At 42.5% G+C, this 22,760-nt stretch overlaps 1 protein-coding gene across 2 annotated transcripts in view; it reads right to left on the bottom strand.

The window, feature by feature from the left end:
* Positions 1–22,760, bottom strand: part of SPRED2 (sprouty related EVH1 domain containing 2) — a 120,653-nt gene that overhangs the window by 16,804 nt on the left and 81,089 nt on the right. For both annotated transcript variants that reach the window (XM_067704881.1, XM_067704882.1), the window contains exons 2-4: positions 17,751–17,928; positions 9,930–10,098; positions 7,469–7,533 (exon numbers count right to left, since the gene is read on the bottom strand). In XM_067704881.1, the coding sequence (XP_067560982.1) occupies positions 7,469–7,533; positions 9,930–10,098; positions 17,751–17,928 (412 nt within the window). The remainder of the gene's footprint in view (positions 1–7,468; positions 7,534–9,929; positions 10,099–17,750; positions 17,929–22,760) is intronic.

The raw sequence follows: 22,760 nt of genomic DNA, 5'->3' as shown, positions 1-22,760 counted from the left end.
GGTGTCACCCACAAAGCATAGCTGTCCTTCCCCCAAAACATTTTTGCTTTTCTTAACAAACCGCCATAGATTAGTTCCACTAGTCAAACTCTGTAGAGGTAATTTACATTTCAACCTATTTTCTCTTTTACTTATTCTGTTCCTGCACCACTCTATCCCAATCCCTTAATTCCAAGGGTAAAGACAACAGAAACTTTTTTTTTTTTTTTTTTGCTGTACGCGGGTCTCTCACTGTTGCGGCCTCTCCCGTGGCGGAGCACTGCCTCCGGACGCGCAGGCTCAGCGGCCATGGCTCACGGTCCCAGCCGCTCCGCGGCATGTGGGATCTTCCCGGACCGGGGCACGAACCCGTGTCCCCTGCATCGGCAGGCGGACCCTCAACCACTGCGCCACCAGGGAAGCCCAACAGAAACATTTTTGATCAACTGATCTTCTAAAATGTGACTGGGGCTCTCAGGCGGGCACAAGAGAACCCCATAGTGCCACTGAAGAAGTCAGTTGAGGTTTTAAGCCAATGTACTAGTTGAAAAGTCCATCATTTAGGCGGCTCTTTGGCAATGATGAGAATCTGGTATATTTCATATGCGAAATCTATTGAAACTTATTGAATAAATATTTCCTTTTCTTAACGTTCTCTGAAAGTCAGCAAGCAGATTTGGGGTTTGCATTCTAGGTGAACAGTGTATGGAACTGAGCACAAGTTGCTTCACCTCTCTGAGCCTTGGGGACTTTATCTGCAGAAATGGAAGTGTCAATAAGTACCTCATGGTCAGCTTTGAGGACCAAATACAGTAACGTACATGAAAGTGCAGGGCACAGTGCCAGGGATAGCTCCACGCCACAGTGCCTTTCCTTCTCCTCCCCTTGGGCCAGCAAACAGAAACTCAAAGGAAATATTTCACCCTGGGAAGGTTTTGAGTCCAAAAGGATCAATGATCACAGCTAATTAATGGCAGAACCAAGTTTAGACTCCTGGCCTCCCCCCAACTTCCAAACTCTGCACAAACAGGAGTCACATGCCACTTTACCTTTTAAAAACATCCCCTTTCTCAGAAAATCAGTAAACGAACCCCATTTATTACAAAACTGGTAGATTTGCCTTCAGTTTTAATGTGTGTTGGGGATGGATTAGGTGGAAAAAACTCTTCAAGAAAAGGAAAATTTTGTGGTATGCTGCAGTCTTCTGCTCCTATAAGTGAAAGCTCGATAGTTACAGAATTCCACAAATTCATTTGTTTCTACTTAATCAAGAATGAAAATAACCACGACTTGCAAAGACTCAAAAGCTCACCTAAGACAAACTGCTGCTTCATACTTTGGTTTCAACCACATGTTCTAGCCACGCTTTAGAAAATACCTGAAGTGGACGGGAGGGGTTGGAGATGTCATTAGGAGCAACTGCTCTGAATAACCAGAAAGTAATCAAATGCAGCTTGTGAGGAACAGGATATCAAGGGTTCAAGCGTAGGGCATGAGGAAGAACCACGTTTTCCAGTCTGGGCAAAAACATGGTTAAAATCTGACAATGCTGTAAAAGACATTTTTCCTACGTGAAGGAGGACTGCGTACCTAAACAATTAAAGGACGATGAAACACCACAACATAAACAAAAAAAGAAAAAAAAAAGAAAGGCTGGTTAACATCTTTATTGGAGTATAATTGCTTTACAATGGTGTGTTAGTTTCTGCTTTATAGCAAAGTGAATCAGCTATATGTATACATATATCCCAACCAGCCTTTCTTAACTGGGTTCTAGGAGAGAATTCCGACCCACACAAAATGCTATGAATGATTCGTCTCGATTCTGCAAATGACGGTACACAGTTAGTGCTATTCTAGGTGCACAAGAGAGAAGTTAACTCGTTACATAGGATGGATGCTGTAAAGTGTGAGGGGTTCATTAGGAATCTCTATTGAGAAGTGTTGCCCAAATCCAGAAGCAATACTGAGGTGGGAGAATAAACCTTGGAGGTGGGAAAATAAATCAAAACCTTATAGGGACTTCCCTAGTGGTCCGGTGGCTAAGACTCTGCACTCCCAATGCAGGGGGCCCCGGGTTCGATCCCTAGTCAGGGAACTAGATCCCACATGTCGCAACTGAGAGTTCGCATGCCACAACTAAAGATCCCACATGCCGCAACTAAAGATCCTACACGCCGCAACTAAAAGATCCTGTGTGCCGCAACTAAGACCCAGCAGAGCCAAATAAATAAAAAAGAAAAAAAAACCTCATATAGGGCCGGACTTCCTATTGCTATTCTGCGGACTTCTAGGCTGTAACACACACTCAGCCTCCAAGTCCGTCACATGAATGGGCCACACGGGGCACTGGTTACATATTTATCCTCTTATCTCTTCTCCCCTTTCCAACTTGGGTCCAGGAGAACCTAAAACGTAACTCTTGCATAAGATTGACATATAAAAAATAGAGCAGCCGAAATACCATAAATATAATTATTCAACAAATGTAGAGCAAAACGGCAGTGGTGAACGGGATGAGCGAGGAGATGGTGTTCGTTGCTCCTCCACTATGAACTGGCTGTGTCATCTTAGGCAAGTCGCCCATCTGACTGCACGACTTGTGTCTATAAAATGAGGCAAATCCTACTTTGTTTGCCAGAAGGAAGGAGGCTGGCTCAGCTGACATGAAAAAATCCCTTCCAATTCCAAGACCTAGAATGCTGAGGAGTTGGCACGTCTACAGGTATTCTCACCTCCTTGCAAGCCAAACATTTCCAGCTAACTCTTTTGTCAGGTCTCCTACCTTTAATGTGCCATTATTTCCACGGTGGACACACTTTCCTCCTCCTTGACCACCCCCCTCCCCGCCTTTTTGAGCAAACTCCCTCTTATTTTTTTCTTTCTTAAAAAAAAAAATCAATACGTGTATATCATTTCATAGCTCAAGTAGCGATCTCGCCCCTCCCCATCTCAGCTTCTCACTCCCCAGAGAAATAAACCTTCAATTCTTGTGGCTCTTTCTCCTTGTATTTCTCTCTCCATCTTTTTAACAGCATCTTGTTAATACTACTCTTTCCTGATTTGCAGCTTTGTATATTATTTAAGGCCTTCTTATTATGGAAGATGAAGACTTAGCTATTTTCTACACCCCAAGTATCTTTCTATAAAGCAAATATTTCCCTAATCCCCCAGCTTTAGAGACAGAATCCAGCCACTCAGCACAATGACAGCTGAAGCACCGACAGCACTTGACCACAGATTCTCGACGAGCCTGCTCTGGAAGTACGTGTACCCTGCAGCTGCATTCTCCCAAGATCGTATTAAAATTCTCCTTGTCTAGCTACGAAGATGCTAATACCATTTGTAAATGATTTTAGAGCTCTGCAGCAGTAAATAAAGCACCAGGTTTCAATGGATCCAATCCTACAAGATAGGAACTTGAAAAATTGTTCATTAAATGACTATAAAACCCAGAGCCTCTCTAGTTCTATATAGTCCCTTTACTCACTGCCTCCCCATCCCCGATGACCCCCCTTCCTTGTGGGCCCCAAACCCTCTGGGCCCAGAGTCTTCAACTGTAGGGCTCCAGGAGAACGTCAGTCCTAGGCTGGGGAGCAAAGCAGCTCGGCCTCTCCGCGGAGCTACACTGTCCATCTCTCAAGGGCACGTGGGCCTCCTCCACAAGACACGCCAGAGCACGTGTCTCCCCCACAAGACAAAAGCACAACAGAGGGATAGACTCTCGAGGGTCCTTCCGTTCTGTCCCTCTCAAGGCTCTCCGGCTCCGGGGAGAGAAATGAAAAGCTGTCTGCCAGAGGCACGGATGAGAGCGGGCTGACTCTCACCGGGGCCCCCAAATGCCAGCCACAGAACACTAGCCTCTGTTGTCGTTGCTTTATACCCTCTCCATCACTCATCTTACAAATCTGTACCAAATGGCTCAGGCACTGGAATTCCCTCCCACATCCGTATTTAATGCCGGGCACACCCTGGCCACCTAGGGATTCGCGTGCACCTGGATGGATCACGGTATCTGAGGTCTCCCAGGGAGCAGAGGAGACCGTGCGGGGTGGAAGGCAACAAGGAACATGAACAGCCAAAGGCTTAGAGTGGGTGATGATGCTTGGAGCTCGTCTCCTAGTTGTAGATGCGTCGGAAAACACAGCAAGAAAAATATGACATGAAGCTACTGAGAATCCCTCAAACTCACCCACCTTTAGATGGTCCCCCAGGATAGCAATAAAGCCAATGAGTAAAATACGAAACCCTATGATTGTTACGTACTATGTTGGGGTTCAGAGCACCCATTTATTGAGCACCTATACAGCAAAGCTTTATAAGGTTGTAGAGACTATAATGAGGACTGCTTCTAATTAGATGAAGAGTCATTCATTCAGCAGATAAAATACGAACACCAAAAAAAGCGGCAGGCTTTCAAGTAGCAAGAGAGAAATCATAATTGGTTCAGGGAGAAATACTAAGACACATAGATGGATAAATAGCCCAAGACTCAGAAAATCAGAGCAGTGGCTAATCTGGAGTCTCTGGTGGTGGTTCCATCAGGAAAGATGTGGACACACACCAGGCTGGTGGCAGGAGAGGCGTGGGATGACTGCAGAGGCAATGTGTTGGCGACTGGCAAGACGCATGGGCAGAGTACGTGGGTATGTGTCTGCACACGCGTGCACACATGCCAAGCTGGATGCTAATTACCATCCTGAGAAGTCAGGGGGACAGGCTGGTTTAGGCGCCGAGAGTCAGGAAAGTATGAGACAGCCCATGCTTGGCGAGCACCCAAGCCCAACAACTTCTCCACGGTGGATATGGGGGTGCCCCTTCCTCCACTTCATCCCCCAACGTGGAACATGCATCCATATGTTGTCCAGTGTCCTATTTTCCTCCCGGTCCCAAGGAATCCCCTGAAACAGAGGGAAACTCCTGGTTCCAGCAGCAGAAACAAAAGACCTCCTCCTGGTTCCTCAAGTTATGCCTCTAAAGGTTTTCTCCCACATACGCTGTTCTCTTAGAAAACTCTCATTCTGGCTCGTCAAAAGTTGTAAGAGGGTCTATCACCATTTATACTCTTTCTATAATAAATGAGTTCCAAGTTCTAAACATCTGTCTTACCAATATAAGTTTTAGAACGCAACAAACCTTGGGAAGCTATAGGCTACACAGGAGTTAACGCAGCTGCTCTCTTCCATGGCTCCAGCTTTCAGAAATCTCCCTGATTTCTTAGGTCAAAATGTCTCAAGACAGGGAGCTCGTGAACAAACAGGAAACCTGACGCATTAGTCCCTGACGACACTCCCATCCTTACATGGGATGTTGCTGATAGTCAATGGCTTAATGACTGGGCTTGTCTTGGGGAAGGGAGGTAGTATTATTAATAGGCCCCTGTTTGTAAACAAGTGGAAGGAAGGCAAGGATCACAGACATCAGGGCCCACAGGGAATGCAATTAAGTCGCACTCCTCCTGCAGCGAGTTTCCGAGTGTCTGGAAGCAGCGGAGCTGTTTCTATACTTCCTTCCAGGCATTCGGCCTTACCCTAGAGCAGCACATTGATTCCCTGTGGATTAAAGGACAAAACCAGGAGGGATGCTGGCTTCCATCATCAGCCTGTTCCCTCTTGCCCTCTCCTGCTTCCATAAATCACTTCTGGCAGGTAGCTGGGAAGCAGCTGCGAATGACAGTTTTGCTCTGGAGCACAGGAAGCCACCTTTTAACCCGCCTGCTGTTGTTTGTCTCTCAAAACGTGACAAAGGAACAGATGTAAGCAACATGCCAACTGTCGAGAGGATCTGCTTGGAGCGCTATAGGAAGCCTGCTCAGAGCCACATTACACCAGCCGCTGTGCGGAGGCACAACTGAGTTCATTTCCTGACATATCCCCCCCGCACACACACCGTTGCCCCCGTCCCAAGCACTCTCTACTCATGTCAGGTCGGGGTCTGCAATGCTCAGGCAACTCAGTACATGCATCCCTGCTGCCACCTTCACTCCCCGCCTCGAAGCCCGTTCCCAAACCCTGTTCCAATGCCACTGAGGTCTGGTCCAGCCTCAGCTCCCAGGGGTCTTCTCTGACCCCCACAACCCTCCTTGTAAAGGACCTTGGGCCAGAGCACTTTACAGTCTGTGCTGGCTTCTAAGCTTCTCACAGGCCCATCTCATTGCTGTCCAGACCACCCAGTTACCTCCATGAGGGCTTGAGCTGGGTTCACACACCTGTCTTCCCAAAGTAGTGTTTTTCAAATTACTAGTTGCAGGATGAGCGGGTCGGGAATCAAGTTTAAAGGGTTGCAACTAATATTTAAAATATTAAATAAAAACACAGCTTATAAAAGATACTCTTGGGACAACTGAGGAATTATCCGGGAACTATTAGATGATATTATGAAATTCCTATTAATTTTCTTAGGTCCAGTAATGGTGTTGTATAGGAGAACGCCTTATTTTACGCGATGCATGCTCACGTATTTAGAGGCGACTTACTTTCTACTGGATCAGCAGAAAAATCATGTGTGTGTGCGTGTGTGTGTAAGTTCACACGCATGCACAGATAAAACAAATGGGGCAAAATGTTACAACTGTTGACTCTAGGTGTAGAGTATACAGGTGTTCACTGTACTATTCTTTAAATATTCCTGTATGCTTGGAAAGTTTCATAATAAAAAGCAGAAGAAAATAAAAAGAGAAAAAAGTCACAACGCAGGGCATGAAATACGATCTGGTTTGGGATGTCTATGGATGTGTGTCCTAGGTTACAATTTAAATGTATTTCTTCCTGTGGGTCAAGGCCGAGACTTTGAAATGCTGCCCTACAGCTCCTGATGGCACAAGCACACAGCAGGTGCACACTGAACTGTTTGTTTAATTAACTTCTAAAAGCACAGAATTTTAGTGAAGGGGCAAGCTGAGAAATCATTTTGTCTCCAGTTACATCCCATTAACTCAAGCTGTGTCAAAATATCCAAGCCATTTCCTGCCTTAGCACACTTGGCTCTAACCTCAACTCCGCCTTCAGGACTCTTATCAGATGTTTAATTACTTATCAGGAAGGCTACTCCCCGGCCCCGCACCCACCGCGCAAGGGAGGTTGGGGGAGCTGGTTGTTAATGCAAAACTCTGAGAGTAGGGTGACCAGTTGTCCCAGTTTGCCTGGGACTGAAGTATGTATTTTGCTGGACTAGGGACTTCCAGTGCTAAAACTAGGACAGTCCCAGGCAAACCAGGATGGCTAGTCACCTTAAGTGTGAAGGAAGACCGGGAGCGCACCCTGGACAGCTCTAGGAGAGCCAATACTATGTGTCTTGTAGCATCACGGCAACATGAGGGACCAGGGAAGACCCAGGGCAGGAAAATTATGACAAGGCAGAGATCTCCCTGACAGCATCCCAACAGCAACAGCAAATACCAAATTGCCAAGTGTCTCTCATGCCCCTAAACAGAACCTCTCTCTGATTATTCACCAACTCATCTGGAAAGCAAAGGACCATGGGAACTTACTGTAAAAACGTCGTCATCACCAAGCTCAGCCTCATTATGGATGGTGGAAGATGATGTTGTTGAGCCTAAAAAGACACAAAAATCACAAAAAGGTGTTTCTAAAGAGGATAAGTCAAAGCCAATCATTTAAAAAAGTATATTTAAATAAACCACATCCTATTCCTTTCACATGTGAATCACCAGCAGAAATATGTTACCTGGGAATTAAATGCTTTTAATTTACCCTTCTTAATTGACTTTAGCCAGCATGTTCCCTAAATGAACTTTGCCTACTGTTGTTCCCAAATCAATCCCTCAAACTCCCTCACTGGCCACTGGAGACCAAGTACACAGAGAGGCACCACAGAGGCCAGCAGCATCATGACCGGCCTCCACCAGCGACCCCCGTGCCCCCACTGTGTAGTGGGAAAAGCAATGGATGGAGAACTCCGGGTTGGACGGGCCACAATCTCACTGCATAACTGGACTTAGAGGTCAGGGCTTTTCATTTACTCACGAGGGGATTTGACTAAGTAGCTAGTATGATTGCTTCCTGTACTGAAATTCAGACACTGTACTCTAAACCCCAGATTGTGGGAGCCACCTTCTAAGCTGATACCTGGGCAAAGAGGTTTTCTCTTGCAATACTAGGGTATCGATGAGTTTTCTTCGTTTTTGCGGGCCAACATTTAGGTTCATTTAGGTTCATGTCAGAAAACCCAGTTTATTCCATCAGGGAAAAAAATGGTCATTTAGGGTTCAACTGGTTTATCTGTTCAACGCTTTCTTCATTCTGGTAGGCAAATCACTATAACTTCCCCTTTTCTTTCCTAATACCACTCCGTAATGTGTGGATCAAATCAACTGATGCTGTTAATGGCCAAAAGGAAAAACATACTTAAATTTGCATAAGTAGGGCTTCCCTGGTGGCGCAGTGGTTGAGAGTCCGCCTGCCAATGCAGGGGACACGGGTTCGTGCCCCAGTCTGGGAAGATCCCACATGCCGCGGAGTGGTTGGGCCCGTGAGCCACGGCCGCTGAGCCTGCGCGTCCGGAGCCTGTGCTCCGCAACGGGAGAGGCCACAGCAGTGAGAGGCCCGTGTACCGCAAAAAAAAAAATTTGCACAAGTGATAGATCTACCAAAAGGGAAATTTAGTCTCTATCTTCTCCTTTTCTTCGTTAGGTCTTACAAAATGTACATTTGGAAAATATTTTGCTATTATATGAAACTGAAATCAAAAGACTTGCTCAGAAAGAAATGAGAAACATTTACATTTCCAATGAGGGATCACAGGAGGAAAAACAAGTCCCACAATACCCTGTGTGCAATTCCTGTTGATCTCTGAGGATTTTTCTCTACTATTTGAATTACTCTAGTCAATCAACGTTTAAGGCAAGTTCGATAGAACAGAGCTAGGTAGAGTGTATACAGAGAAAAAAATAACAAAAGAATCAAATTTTGTGTGTAGCTTCAGTGACTAAGTGCGTGGACATACTGCTTCTACCAATAATACAGGATACTTTCTCTTCTAAACATTTAAAAGCTATGTTTAATAACAAGATTTTAAACATTTGCCACTTGTGTCAGATCTATGATGTGAACACTGGCTGTTACTCATTTTGGCCACCCTGGGATGCAGTTCCCTGATTCGTGTTCCAGCCAGAACTGTCTCCCTGCTGATGTTAAGAGATGTTTCTTTTGCTTTTCTCTCTTCCCCCAAATCCGCAATGAAGAAAATGACTTCAGAACATATTTTTTCATATACAAATAAAACATATATTCTTTTGTGATTAATCTCCCCAAATTCTGAATTTGGCTTTACCGTGCCTTGCTTAATATTCCTTTCTTCACAGGGCCCTGGCTATGGAAGCTTGAACCCTTTGATTTGATAACTGAATGTGTCGAAGTGGAGAATTTGTGTGTTTGGACTCTGTGGATTCTAGAAAAGCCCACGAGAACTCACTGCCCAAGAGCCTTCCAGGCCACGATTAAATGCAACACAGTGTTTACCAGCTGCTCACCCATGGACTAAGGAGTCACAGATCCCTCTGCCTTTTCAGTAGCAGACGTACCCCCTGGGCTCTCCTTACACAACAGTGGGAAGGCATGGAGATTTCTGGGCCCATTAGAATCTATTCTCCACCTCTGGACCAAATCTGACCAAAGCTGTTTCTCAATAGTCAGGGAAAGGTAAAACACATCAAAAAGTCATTCACATGGAAGTCTAGAACTTGTCTTTTCAGAGCAGAGTCTAAAAACCAATTGGAACCACTTGTTACTCTGAAACCCATTTCCTTTTCCCCTGCACTGTCACTTAAAGTTTTTTTCTCCTTGGATGTTCCTAAAGTTTTGGCCTCTACTGACCTGGCCCCCAACCTTCCTGCAAATAATCCACAAATATATGATGGCAGACAGTTCAGATTAAAAAGAACCTGGAAACCTCCCATAGTCCCGCTGAGGATGCAGTAATAAATTCAATACCTTCTATAAGGTCTTCAATTGCTTTCCTCACTCCCCTGTCAAAGGCTCGAGCATCAGCAGGGCTTTGGAAAGTAAGTCCAAACTTCCTATTGTCGACCTTCCAGTGATGAAAGGTTGGGTTGGCTTTGGTGTAGACCAAGTCCTTTCTCACATAGCATTCCAATACCACCTGAAGGATTGAAACACACAGGCGGGTTACTTGTTAAATCGTCATGATTGTGTCTGGTTACAAAAAGCTAACTAGGAACCATCGTCCTTGGTGGCAACTAACGAAAACCCTCCCCTCTGCCTTCACGTATCTTTGAAGGCCTCTTGGAGGAAGGCTTTGTCTGCCTCTGTTGACCATGCACTCCTTGCTACCCCGTACCCTTGGTGGTCCTCCCTTGGTGGATTCTCAATCTTCCTTCTCCTGTCCTAATGCGTGTCTCTCAGTGACCTCAAATTCAACAAGCTGAGAAAATAACTAACTTGCTCTGAAAATTCTGCCCCTAGTAACTTCCCCTTATCTAGCAATGCCAACCCCTCTCTTTTCATTCTCTCTGGCTCAAATCTCTGTGGTTTTCTTTTGCCTCTTCGGCTTTCTCTATCCCCCGTATTATTATTCACCAAGTCCATTTCATTTTTCCTTCAACATCTTTTGTATCAACCCTGTTTCAATTGCTACTACCGTGATCTAGGTCTCTACTAACCTTTTATCTGGATTATTAGAACAATCTCCAAATTTCTAGCAATCTCGTCTCAGAACGGCCTTTTGACTAAGCTATGACTTTGAGCAGATTGGCTTAGACCTTTGACCTTTTTATCTCTAAAGCGGAAGCAACACCAACGTTATCAATGAATGTACACATGAACATGCTTTGAAAACACCAAACAGTAAGAAACCTAACAGGGTCACACACGCTTCCCAGTATATCGCATTATGTTTCACTCTTTTATTTACTTCCGTTTTTGTCACCTTCACAATTTAGTACTTGGTTTCATATTATTCTCTACCAGTTTCGTGTGCATCTGTTTTGTTCCCCTAACTAGACTGTAAAAGATCAAGATGTTTTATAAAATAACTCCCTCTGTGTGTAGAGTGCTACTGCGGGTAGAGATACCAGAGTTTAAGATTATAGAATAAAAGAGGCATTGCAATCATGCGAACGTAAACTCCAGTCTTTATTCATAGAAAGCTCCAAAATATTGACAATATTTATTTCTTTGGTTCCATTATATATATATCAAAATGATTTTGCTAACTTCTACTAGCTTTGATCTTGTTCTGGCAAAGTTCTACATTTAACAAAATGAGATCTTATTAATTTTTAACTAAGTGAAAGAATCAAGGCCTGCCTAAATTAATAAAAATTCCAATTAGAGAGGATATCTTTAAATGAGCACAACTTTCAAGAATACATCTAGGCAAACAGAAATTAAACATTGCCTAATAAATGTTCCCTAACTTAATAGATGAGAATAATAGTCAAATTGGCATATCAAATAGCAGTCCCAGTTAACTTTATTCCATTGTATTGAATGAAGACAACAGTCCCCTCGCACAGTTCTATTTATGATTAAATTGCTTACTATGGCCATTTTCCCCTAAGAATAGCACAATGATTAAATGTCAGCCCAGCCCCATTCCAAATTGGGGATATCCAAATAACCAAGGCTTTAACTAACAAATGTTATCTATTTTAGAATTTAATAGTCTCAATGCAAAGTCTCAAAATAAACTTTTTTGTAAAAACAAAGACTTCTAGATGTTTCCCTATTTTTTGGGTGAAAAAAATTAGTCTTTGGTCGACATTTTCTGTGTTTAAGATTATTCCAAAGGTACATCTTCCTAGAGAAGTGCAATAAGTTCTTAGAAAAGTAAAGTTCAGCCACGTAAATTATGTGAGGGGGAGGAGGCCAGATACCATTTCTTTGTTCTCTTAAACAAAATTACATCATTACCTATCTAAGTTTAATGACAAGAACGAAAACGTTCAAATGCTTTCATCTTCCTAACAGGTATAACCCCTCTAGTGAAGTTTTGGCATAATAGGTATCAATCTTCTAAAGTGAAGTTTAGGCATTGACTTAAAAGTTGAGAAAGGCTTTTAAAAATAGCTTTTTAAATCAGATGCGTGGGGAGACAAAAAGTGATTATATATTCTTGTTGGAGGTTTCAAAAAAATCGATACAAGAAATCCATATTGTAGAAGATTTAAGTAATTTAGGTGAGTCCATGAAGGTTCCATTCTTGCCCATCTCACCGTCTCTACCCTCAACGCCTCTCCCTTCTCCAGAACTGCCCACTGTCGGTATGGTAGACACAACTCCAGTTCCCTTCCTGCAGCTTCTTTACATATGCATGTAAGTTTGTGTGTGTGAGTCTGTTTAAATGTAGCCAAGCCTATAAATTGGTCTTTAACTTGCCTTTTTCCCAAAAACGTGTCTTGGAGATACAGGAAGGTAAAAAGGATTCTGTTTAGTGGCTGCATAAATAATATTCCTCAGTACAGCTATATTAAAATTATTCAGCCATTCTCCACACTAATGGGCATTTAAGTCATTTCTAATTGGTTGCTTTTACACTGTCTAATGCTGGAATGAACATCCTTGAACATGTTCTCAAAGTTTGGTCTCTTGGGAGCCTTCCCTCTGCACCCCCAGGTCCTTTCACGGGGTCTGGGATGGCAAAACTATTTTCATATATTAAGATATTTTTGCTTTTTCATTGTGTTGCCAGTTCTGCTAATGGTGCAAAAGGAATGGTGGGTAAAACTGCTGTGCTGAGGCATGAATCAAGGCCAGGCAGTGGCACCAAACAGTACCAAAGTCACCGGATTCACCACTGTCACATGGTCAAAGTAAAAAAGGCCAGTCTTACGTAGGACTGTACTTGATGAAGCAGTTAAAAATTATTACATCTTGACCTGTGAATACACATCTTTCATCTCGTGTGATGAAATGGGAAGTACACATAATTGGATTCTCATATCTGCTTCTGCATTTGATCCTCTGTAATACGTCGCTTTGGCTGAAGTATGGGAAGAAACTCTGGCTTTGCACAAATGTGTAATTAGAAACGGGAAGAGTATCTCTCATAGCCTTCTTACTTCTACTGCATGGGGAAGAATGACGATTGTCTCAAGGAAAAAGGTGTGTAATTGCTGCAGTTGTGAGTTGAACTAACTACTTTCCTCATGGGTCGCCAGGTTTACTTGAAAGAACAGCCTACAGGTGAACTACGGTTATTCAGACTTGGGTACTTGGCCGACATTTTCTTGAAGATGAACACAGCGAGCCTGTCACCTCAAGGAGAATGAGGAGATATTTGTTGCCAATAATGAAATTTCAACTTTCAAGTGAAAATTAGAATTTTGGACAGCTTCCCAATACTTAAGACTTTTCTAATGAGATCAGTGGTGATATTAAGAAATGTGATTTTTTGATATTGTAGAATTAAATGTATCAACATTTGGAAGATCTGTTTAACTCAGTAAACCATTATTTTCCAAATGACCAATGCATGACGTTACAAAATCAGGAATGAGTAAAAGATCCATGCAAAGAGAAAGATAAACCAGTGGATTTTAATGTAATAGAGTATAAAAAGGTCACTGATATGGTTTCAGAGTCCACATTTAAGAAACTACTACAAGCCGAGTTTTGGTGTAGCATCAAAGAAGTCTATCTACGATGGTCTGAAAAGGCTATTAAAATATTTCTATGTTTTCCAACTACATATCTGTGTGAGGCTGGATCTTCTTCATGTACTTCAACCAAAACATATGGCCACAGATTGCAAGCAAGAGTAGACATTAGAATCCAGCTATTTTCTATTAAGTCGGATAATAAAGAGATCTGCAAAAATGCAAAGCAACGCTATTCTTCTAATTATTTTTTTTCTGGAAAATAGTTATATAGTTATTTGCCTATTCTCGCCTGTAAAGAATGTCATTTATGCTAACACTACTGTTTAATTAAGATTTTTTAACAATTTCAGTTTTAATTTCTAGTATGGTAAATATTAGTAGCTATAAGCTACAAGATAAAAGCGTTTTGGGGTCCTCAATACATTTTTAGAGGGTAAAGGGATTCTGAGACCAAAACTCTCCGATAGCTATCCATAAAGCTCTGCTGTCTATTTCCATAGGATAGGGTTTAGATGTGGAACTGCCAAGTAAAAAGGAATACACATTTTAAATTCATATCCTGCCAAATTGCCTTTCAAAGAGCTTTGCCGGCTGTGACTCCCACCAAATGTGTGTGGGAGCGCTCACAGACCTGCACTGGAATGCAACCTTTTAGATTTTGTGATTCACCTTCATAAGGTAGTTTCTCACAGGATTCATTTCAGAAGTAAAATCCTCTAATCTATCTAAAATAAGATTCAACTCAGAAATTTTTAGATTACATATAATTTCTCAGGAAAACTTGATTGTCTCCGACTCACAAAAAATTATCCAAATAACGACTTTGTGAATGGATATTTGGAACACAGACTTTTCCCGTAGAAACAATGGAAGTTAAGTTCACAGGCGTCAACACAGAAGTCAAGTAACAACAACAAAAACCAATGTGCTGAATTCTAGAACTGCACTACGTTGGAAAAACCACTGACAACAGTTTCTATCAGAAAAGGCTGGTTGTCCCGGTTGGAATACTGGGAACTCTGATACCATCCGTTCTCTGTATTCCCAAAATGATCTCCACCCTCTCTCCTCGCCATTCCACCACTGAGGGGGAGGGGTGTCCTTCAACAACCTCACCCCATTTGCACAGCTTCCAGGAGGATTCATACCCTCCAGTGGGCAGAAATGCTGCATTACGTAAGCTTGGAGGCCAAAGGAGGAGTCACCATATTGCCGTAAGTGTGTGTGGGGTTGTGTGTTAGGAGTCCCGGATTTACCGGAGTGTGAAACAGGCACAGTGAGGGATGGAAAGATGCAGAAGCACATCTGGGTGTATGGGTGTGTGATTTAACCACTAGTGGATATAATATATAAAAGTCCAGAAGTGTAGTCACAGAACGTAAGGGGGACAAGAAGAGGGAGAAGGTGATGGAGAAACATGACAGGGGAGGGGATGAGGCACACGCTCCTTGTTCAACAGCAACACACAACAGAAGCTGGTCCACAGCCAGGACTGTTCTATTCCCATGCAGAGCTGGTATGAAGGGACCAGGTTTTGGCTTCACAATGAAATGGTTCCCAGTGCTGGCTCTGCTAATGACTATGTGCCCCAGACTGGGGAAATGGATCACTTCTTGGAGAATTGAGGTTCCCCATTACAAAGTGTAGATAATATCAATAGTATCCTCCTCCTTCAGAATGTTGCAGGAATTTAACTGAGGTTATTTACATAAAGGGCCTCAAACAAAATTGTAGACGCTCACAATTACTATGGTCAAGTCGGTGGTACGATACAAGTTTACAAATGTATCTATAAAATGAAAGGGCTGAATTAGACAATCTAAAGGCTATTTCAGGTTGACATATTCTATGACAAACCACAGAAATACCAGGAAAAAATAGACCTAAAAAGATGTAACCATTCAGGTACAATAATCTGCTAACACAAAAGTAGTAGCAATAAAAATAAAAGGGGAAAAAGTGAAAAAAAATTTTCTAGCAAAATTTTTGTAGGAAAAGAACCCCAACTAAAATAAAAAAGGCAAGCAACAGATTATAAAAATATCTGCAAATATACAGATGAAGAGGAGTATCTTTATTATACTCAGAAGGCATACGTATCAAGGAGAAAAATCAGGCCCCAAAAGGTAAATACACAAAGGACACTGACAGATAATTCACAGTTAAGACTGTTTAACAAACAGAAAAACATTTGATCTCATTATTAATCAACAAGATACCACTGTTACTCTAATCAAATTGGTACAGATTTCAAATATGTGACCCTCAGTGTGTTAAAGAAAATTCTCATATATGCTGGTAGCAGCTCTTTGTACAAGTATCAAAAGTCATAAAAATTTGACCCCTCAAATTATTCCAAGTAAATAATAAGTGTGGAAAATGCAGGTAGATAATACTGGGGGTAGTGGGAAGGGAAGGAATCTTAACATATGACACTAAGGAGATCCTCAAATATACAATGGAAAATCAACCTGATACCAGCAACATGAAAAATTTCTTATGAGAATATCTTATGAGATATAAAACTTTAGGGACTTCCCTGGTGGTCCAGTGGTTAAGACTGCGCACTTCCACTGCAGGGGGCAAGGGTTCGATCCCTGGTCGGGGAACTAAGATCCCACATGCCATGTGGCCCAAAAAAACAAAACAAAACCAAACCACACCACACACACAGATATAAAACTGTTTACGAGCTCTGATTACAGCTAGGTAAAAATAAAAATACGCACAAAGGGAAAAAAAACTATATCAAAGGGCTACAGGTGGTTATGCACATGCGACTTTGGCTCAGTTTGGGGTCAGAGTGACAGGATATCAAATACTGGTTCCCGGCCCCCAAGATGGGTCATCCAGAACAAGGAGTCTTTCTGAATCTTAGTTTCTTCAGTTATAGCTATATAGGCTACTGTAAGGATACAATGATACATCTCAACTAAAGGGCTAGCATTGTACTCAGCCCTTAGGTAAATGCTGGCTAAAAGGTAGTTATTTTACTTTTCCTTGTTAGTGTGGTTACATTGCCTTTATTGTGAATATCTTATAAACAAGAATGTTTTAATTATTTGACTATTATGTAAGGAATTTCTTGAATGGCCATGTTTCTTAAAATGAGCTATATTCTCCCTTTAAATTTTCATTCATTTCATTTTCAGAAATGAATCAAGTGTGAAAATACCATTTCTGTTAATCCATATATAACATTTAGAAATTGTTCTGCCTTATTTTGTAACCTTTATAAACATTAAGAAGTGGTTGCAGAAGAAGATTAAGTTTGTATACTCAGCACATAAAACTCAACACATGCCGCTGTCAAGGGTCTCAAATGTACCACTGACTTATTCCTGTGGTGTCTTTGTATTTTCTCTGTTGAGATCCTGCACATTTTGAATCAATGGTTGGCTTTGGAGTATACATTCCAGGATCGAATACAGATAGGAGCATGTTCTCCCAGATTCAAGGCCACCAATTAAAAACAGACAATTTTCCTTCGTATCATAGATTCCTTCATAACAAAGAACTGGACATCCAGTCCCTCCATGAAACTATGTTATAAACTATCAACGCCCCCATCTTTGTGAGATAATGATTACTCTCCAAAGTGCCTATTTTTAAGCACGTAGAATTATTACACAGGAGTGTAATGCCGCTGCTTTTTGTTACTTTCTTTTCCCAAAAGTGTTTTGTTTATTAGCTTATGAAATAGAAGCTGCAGTATTTTTGAGATAAACATTTATTTAGAAGTAACGTCAGACAACACTTCCTCTTTGCATTCTATCTCTCACCATCCAAACCTTGATGGCATGCTCCATGAATAAACCCAATGTTTAAAAAAACTCTGACTTTACAGCTCACTACGATGTGATTCATAATAAAGAGCGTACTTTCATTTTGAACATCTTGTTACAGTGACAGCAAGACAGCTTAATTAATCAAGACGCAAATAAGACAGCCAAATGCACGGCTTCTAAGCATCTGAGTTATACGGTGTGTAGTAAAAAGTGACTTCACTGAAAAGCCAAGGTTAGGTTTTGCAATTTGGCGCCAGCCCTGTGAATTCTAACTTTGGAAGCTTTTGCAAGAGTCTGAAGTCAGAGAAAGAAGGAAAAATATACCTACAGGAAAAGGGCTATGATTTAATGTCAAGAAATCAGTCGTTGCTAATTTAACCCACGCGTTGCACGTCTGCCATTACCAGTTTGTCTTTCTGTCGTTCACCATGGATGAGAAAGCCGCTTCGTCCATTGCCTTCGGGGTGCATGACCTTACAGACCCCCACGCGACTGATCCCGCCTCCTTCCTGTGGGAACCATCCCCCGCTGGAGTCATCTCTGGTCATAACCACAGCCTTGACGCGCACAATATAGCTGTCACTAAAACGACAACAACAAGAAGAATGGGGCATGACAATGGTCTGGAGCTGGAGGACACGTTTCACAGTGCAAGGGGACCATAGCCAGCATTTTTGGGACTCATCAAAAGAAAATCTACGGTTGCCTGGCAGCAACCTTAAAAGATAGCCTGTATCAATGTTCAGGGAAAAACCCAAACTCTTAAACTCAATATAAAAGTACGTTTAAAAAAAAAAAAAAAAAGACACCCAGTCATTAAAAAATATTTGTGAATCTTTGAGAATGTATGCAAGCATAACATTCTCCAGTTTCTAGGTGGACATATTAATAATAAAACGAATGAACTTCTATCTACAGTTTGGTACCTATAAGTTCGGAAAGACGAATCTATTAACTTAAGAGGACATTATGGTTTCAACCCTTAAAACTTGGTTTATAATGAATGACCAAGGCTTAACATTTTATAAGGATAATAATCTTCTGATTTAGCGTTAAGTAGACGATAGCCCACTCCTAAATCACAAATTCACGGTGCGATCATTTATATTTCAGTTCAAATACCCTTTACACATGTGTAGCCTTCTGTTTATGATTTTATTTTTTCCAGTCTAAACTTTGATTTCGCAATAAGTTCCTTTGCACATTGGCCAAAAATCCTCTTTCCCCTCCAGAGACCAACTCTAGCTTCTTTTCGTTCTTCATCACTTTTCCGAAACTTATTTGGATTTTCGGCAAGGCCATTAAATTCTCACTTGCTGTTTTCTTTCTTGGAACAACATTGCTTTTTTTAATCCTTCAAACATACATCCCCATCTTCTACATGCCAGGCACTGTACCAGATTCTAGGGAAACAAAGATGCAGAGTAACATAGAACCCTCTCTTTCTATGCACCCCAGGCCCAGTGCTCAGAGCCTTCACTGAGAAAACAGACACACTCAGAAGAGACCTTGCACCGGTGCCCACTAGCACGCCTACTACTTGGTACCAGTATTTGCTGCCTCCCCTCCTTTAACTGTGCCTAAACGATCCATGATCTAAGCCAGGGCCAACGACTCCACTTAAATATTTTCCATGTGCTAACAGTGCCCCAATTCACATTTACACACCCAGACCTCTTCCCTAAGCTTCAGATCAGTAAAACCAACTGCCTGTGTGATTTCTCTTCTTTGGCATCTAGTAGTCACCTCAGTTAACACGTTTAAGACTGAACTCGTGATTCCCAACTGGCTCTTCCTTTGAAATATATCCAGAACACTTCTCTGACGACTGCAACAGCCTCCTAACTGGCCTCCTTACTTCCCATACCTGCCCAACTTTCTAAGGAAGTCGAAAGGTAAGTCAGATTACGACATTCTATTCAAACTCTCCAAAAGCTTCTTATATCACTCCGAGTAAGAGTCAAAATCTAGTGCATATCTTACTCTCCTCCTTGCTCATCCCACTTCAGTCCCATTGGCCTTGATGGTCCTCTGCATTAAGCACCCTACCTCAGGGCCTTTGCACTCGTTATTTCCTTCTCTTCAAACCCCATTTCCCACTCTTCTTTCCACACACCAACCAGGCTCATTTCCTTAATTCATTCGGGTCTCTGTCCAGGGTTATTTCATTAGAGAAGATTTCTCCGTCCACTTTATATAAAGCAGCACCCTCCATCCCTCTTACATCTTCTCACCGCGCTTTGTCCCTCTACATGCTACTAAATCAACATCTGCCCTGTTTGCCCACTTTTCCCAACCAGGATGTAAACTCCATGAGAGCAGGGACTTTGCCCTTTTTGTTTCCTGCTATATCCTTAGAACCTAGAGTGATGTCTTTCATGTAGTAGGTCGAGGAATGAATGGGTTAAATAGACAATATTTGTAAACAGGTTTTAAAAAATTATTTGTAGCTAAGAAAATCTCTGAGAAAATATAGTGTTCAATACTCATTTGCTTATGAGCCACAACGGCTTAACTGGGATAGGCTAAAGATTTCCTTTTCATTAACAGGAAAACTGAATTTAAAAAGTCACGTGGTTTCTATCATTAATCCATTCACCTCAGGATTCAACATGCATATTCCTTTAGATGAGAGAGATTAAGAACATTTTATAATATCTGTTTAGTTACATACACACAATTTGAGAATACACTTCCCCCACATTCCCCATTTATTCTAGAAAAACTAAGGGTTCCCAGGATGTGTAATTCTCTAGTATGAAACACAGCTTTCTCAAATCGTCTGTGAATGTACCGTGGGTTCATCCCAACAGGAAATGGCCAAGGTGAGTAACTGAAACTCTACACGCCTCTTGCTAAAACAAGCTTTTACTTTTTTTTTGTTGCGGCTGTGTGCTCTTCTCCCTTCCTTTGAAGGGATTAAGTAAACACGAAAAAGGGAAGTTTGCATTACTTATGTTGGTGCCATAAACTTATTTCCAAAGAGTATCATTTATTAGAGATTCAAACAAATACCCCAGCCCCTGGCTTCCAGACGACAGGGGCTCTTCATTTTGGCCTTCGACTGTGGTCTGCAGCATCCTCTTTTCCTGCCCTGATTCCTTCCATGCCCATTCCCGAGGGCACAGACTTCTCTGTGGTGCGCTTCTCTATGGTCACACCAGTTTAACAGCTGAACACCAGGTCAACTGTTAATACTGGTGTAACTGATTAGGACCTGGTGTTGAGAGTGGGGGAAAGAAGACCCCCATCTCCTCTGGCAGCAACCCCAATCGCCAGCATTAACTGAGGCAAGTGACTATTGAAAACAAGGCAGGGGGATAAAGTGTTGCACTGAAAGCTGCGACGGGTGTCTGCATAATCCAGCTGCATGGCCGCATGCCAACTGCTTCCTATCCGCGGTGTATTTACGTTATTCAGGCACTCACCCCGCCCAGAACAGAAAGGACAATGAACTCTACTACCAAAAAGGTATAAAGAAGGAAGAAACTCCCTTCCCACCCTCCCTGCCTCTTTCTGGAAAGAATTAAACAACATGCTTAAGCCAGATGCGGGGGTTTGTCTGTGGGGTGCGGGATGAAGCAGGAGAGGCTAAAGCAGATGCACTTCTTCATGTGCACAAGAAAAATGCTGCAGGTACGCGTTAGAAAATCCCCCCAAACGCTACTGTCAACAACAACAATCACCTCATGCTTCTGAAAGTTTCAACTGTTCAACTGGTGTAACTGATTAGGACCTGGTGAAGTTCCAGGCGTGGGTCCAAACACAAACTGAATGGAGCCCTCCCTAGTGTCTGAACTTGAGTTAAACTGACCCTCAGAGTCAATGTCATTACAAATGGTGTCTGACCACCACCTGAACACCACTACATTCTTTATATGCATTTTGAGTAAAACTGGCTTTTTCAAATTGGGCTGGGGATCTGGCCAAACGTGGTTCCTTGAAGGACAAAGCTTTGCACTCCCCACATGCAGCCTTATTTGTAAAAACAGGACTTGCTGTCCTGCAATCACTCAACATGCAACAGAGGTCGGTGACAGCCCATGGCAGGATGGGGAGGGAGAGAAAGAACAATTTTAAAGCTAGATTTTTGTTTTGGGGTGCTGATTCCAAGGTGGCACAAGTAGTTTTGCATCTCAGGCATTTATGTTCTAAGCTGTTCTCCCCAGATTCAAACCAGGCCCTGTCTGGGCCACGTTACAGAAGTAAACAAAGGGATTGTAGGAAACAGTGATGAGGCAGCATTGTGTCTGTAAAGAATGTTCAAAGCCAGACAGGTCAGCACTGCCTTGACCTTCTCAGCAGCTGAAGAAGCCTCTTTTTGAGCTTCAGTTTCCTCATTTGCAAAACACGAAGCAGCTTACACCGTGCTGGGATGTCCTGAGGGTTAAAGGCAGTAACTGAGGTCCAGTGCCTGATACAAAGAAGCTTGGTCAACTGTAGCCATCATAATTATTTTTGCTGAAAGGCTGACTTTAATTACAAAAGCAGGTCCTTTAAAGACAAGCCTTTCTGGCCCATGAGGACGGGGTTTCCTGACTGCCTGCCTTTTTTAGCTGTCGGAGAACAGGGTGGCAGGGAGGCTTGTCGGGCCTTGGACAGCAGGAGAGCATCCAAAACGGACCTCCAGCAATGATTAATGCAAGGCAGATTTATAAAGAACAGGTCTGAGCCTACATTTCAGGCACACCTGTAGGGAAGCAGTCCGTCTGCCATGTGGGAACTGGCGCTCTGCTCCTCTGGCTCTCCCACTGGCTTCAGAGATAGAGCCTGGAACTTTGACATCCGCCATAAATACTCCCCCCGCCCCCGCCCCCACGCAGCCAGCCCTTATCTGATCACAGGGTTCTCTCCATTATGCTAAACATTGCATTCACTTCCTCCCAGGCCTCTTTTCCATCCTTCTCCACGTCACCAGACCTTGAGAGGGATTAGTCCAGATCGCCGCCTGTCAGGCTCCCTTTTGGTCCCAGCACAACCGCCAGCCGCCAGCTGAGCCAAATATAACACCACGTCCTCCAGGGGGACGAGGACCACTCTTCACTGTAATCACACGCCCGGCCCACCCCCAGTCTTCCTTGAGCCTATAGATTTCAAAAAGCTCTTTGATTTAATCAAATTGTTATGTGTATATAAAGTATTACATGTATGTGTAAAACGTATGTGTGTGAAATATATGTGTCTTGTCATCTTTTTAAAAAGGATCAACAAAATATTTCGGCAGAATCAAATGAGTTGAGGAGCCAAAGAGACTGGTCGTATTCTATTTAAAAGGGTGGTGGTTTCTTGAGTTTTAGTAGGTATCAACTACTTAAGAATTTTTTTTTAAGTAGGCTGCGCTGGTTTTAGAAATTTATATAATCCAAACTTTATAAAGTTTGGAAAGGAAAGCTGTACATAATGGAGTTTTATGC

Source organism: Pseudorca crassidens, chromosome 14 (genome assembly GCF_039906515.1).
Source record: "Pseudorca crassidens isolate mPseCra1 chromosome 14, mPseCra1.hap1, whole genome shotgun sequence".
Taxonomy (NCBI): domain Eukaryota; kingdom Metazoa; phylum Chordata; class Mammalia; order Artiodactyla; family Delphinidae; genus Pseudorca; species Pseudorca crassidens.
This window is presented reverse-complemented; position numbering and strand designations above follow the sequence as displayed.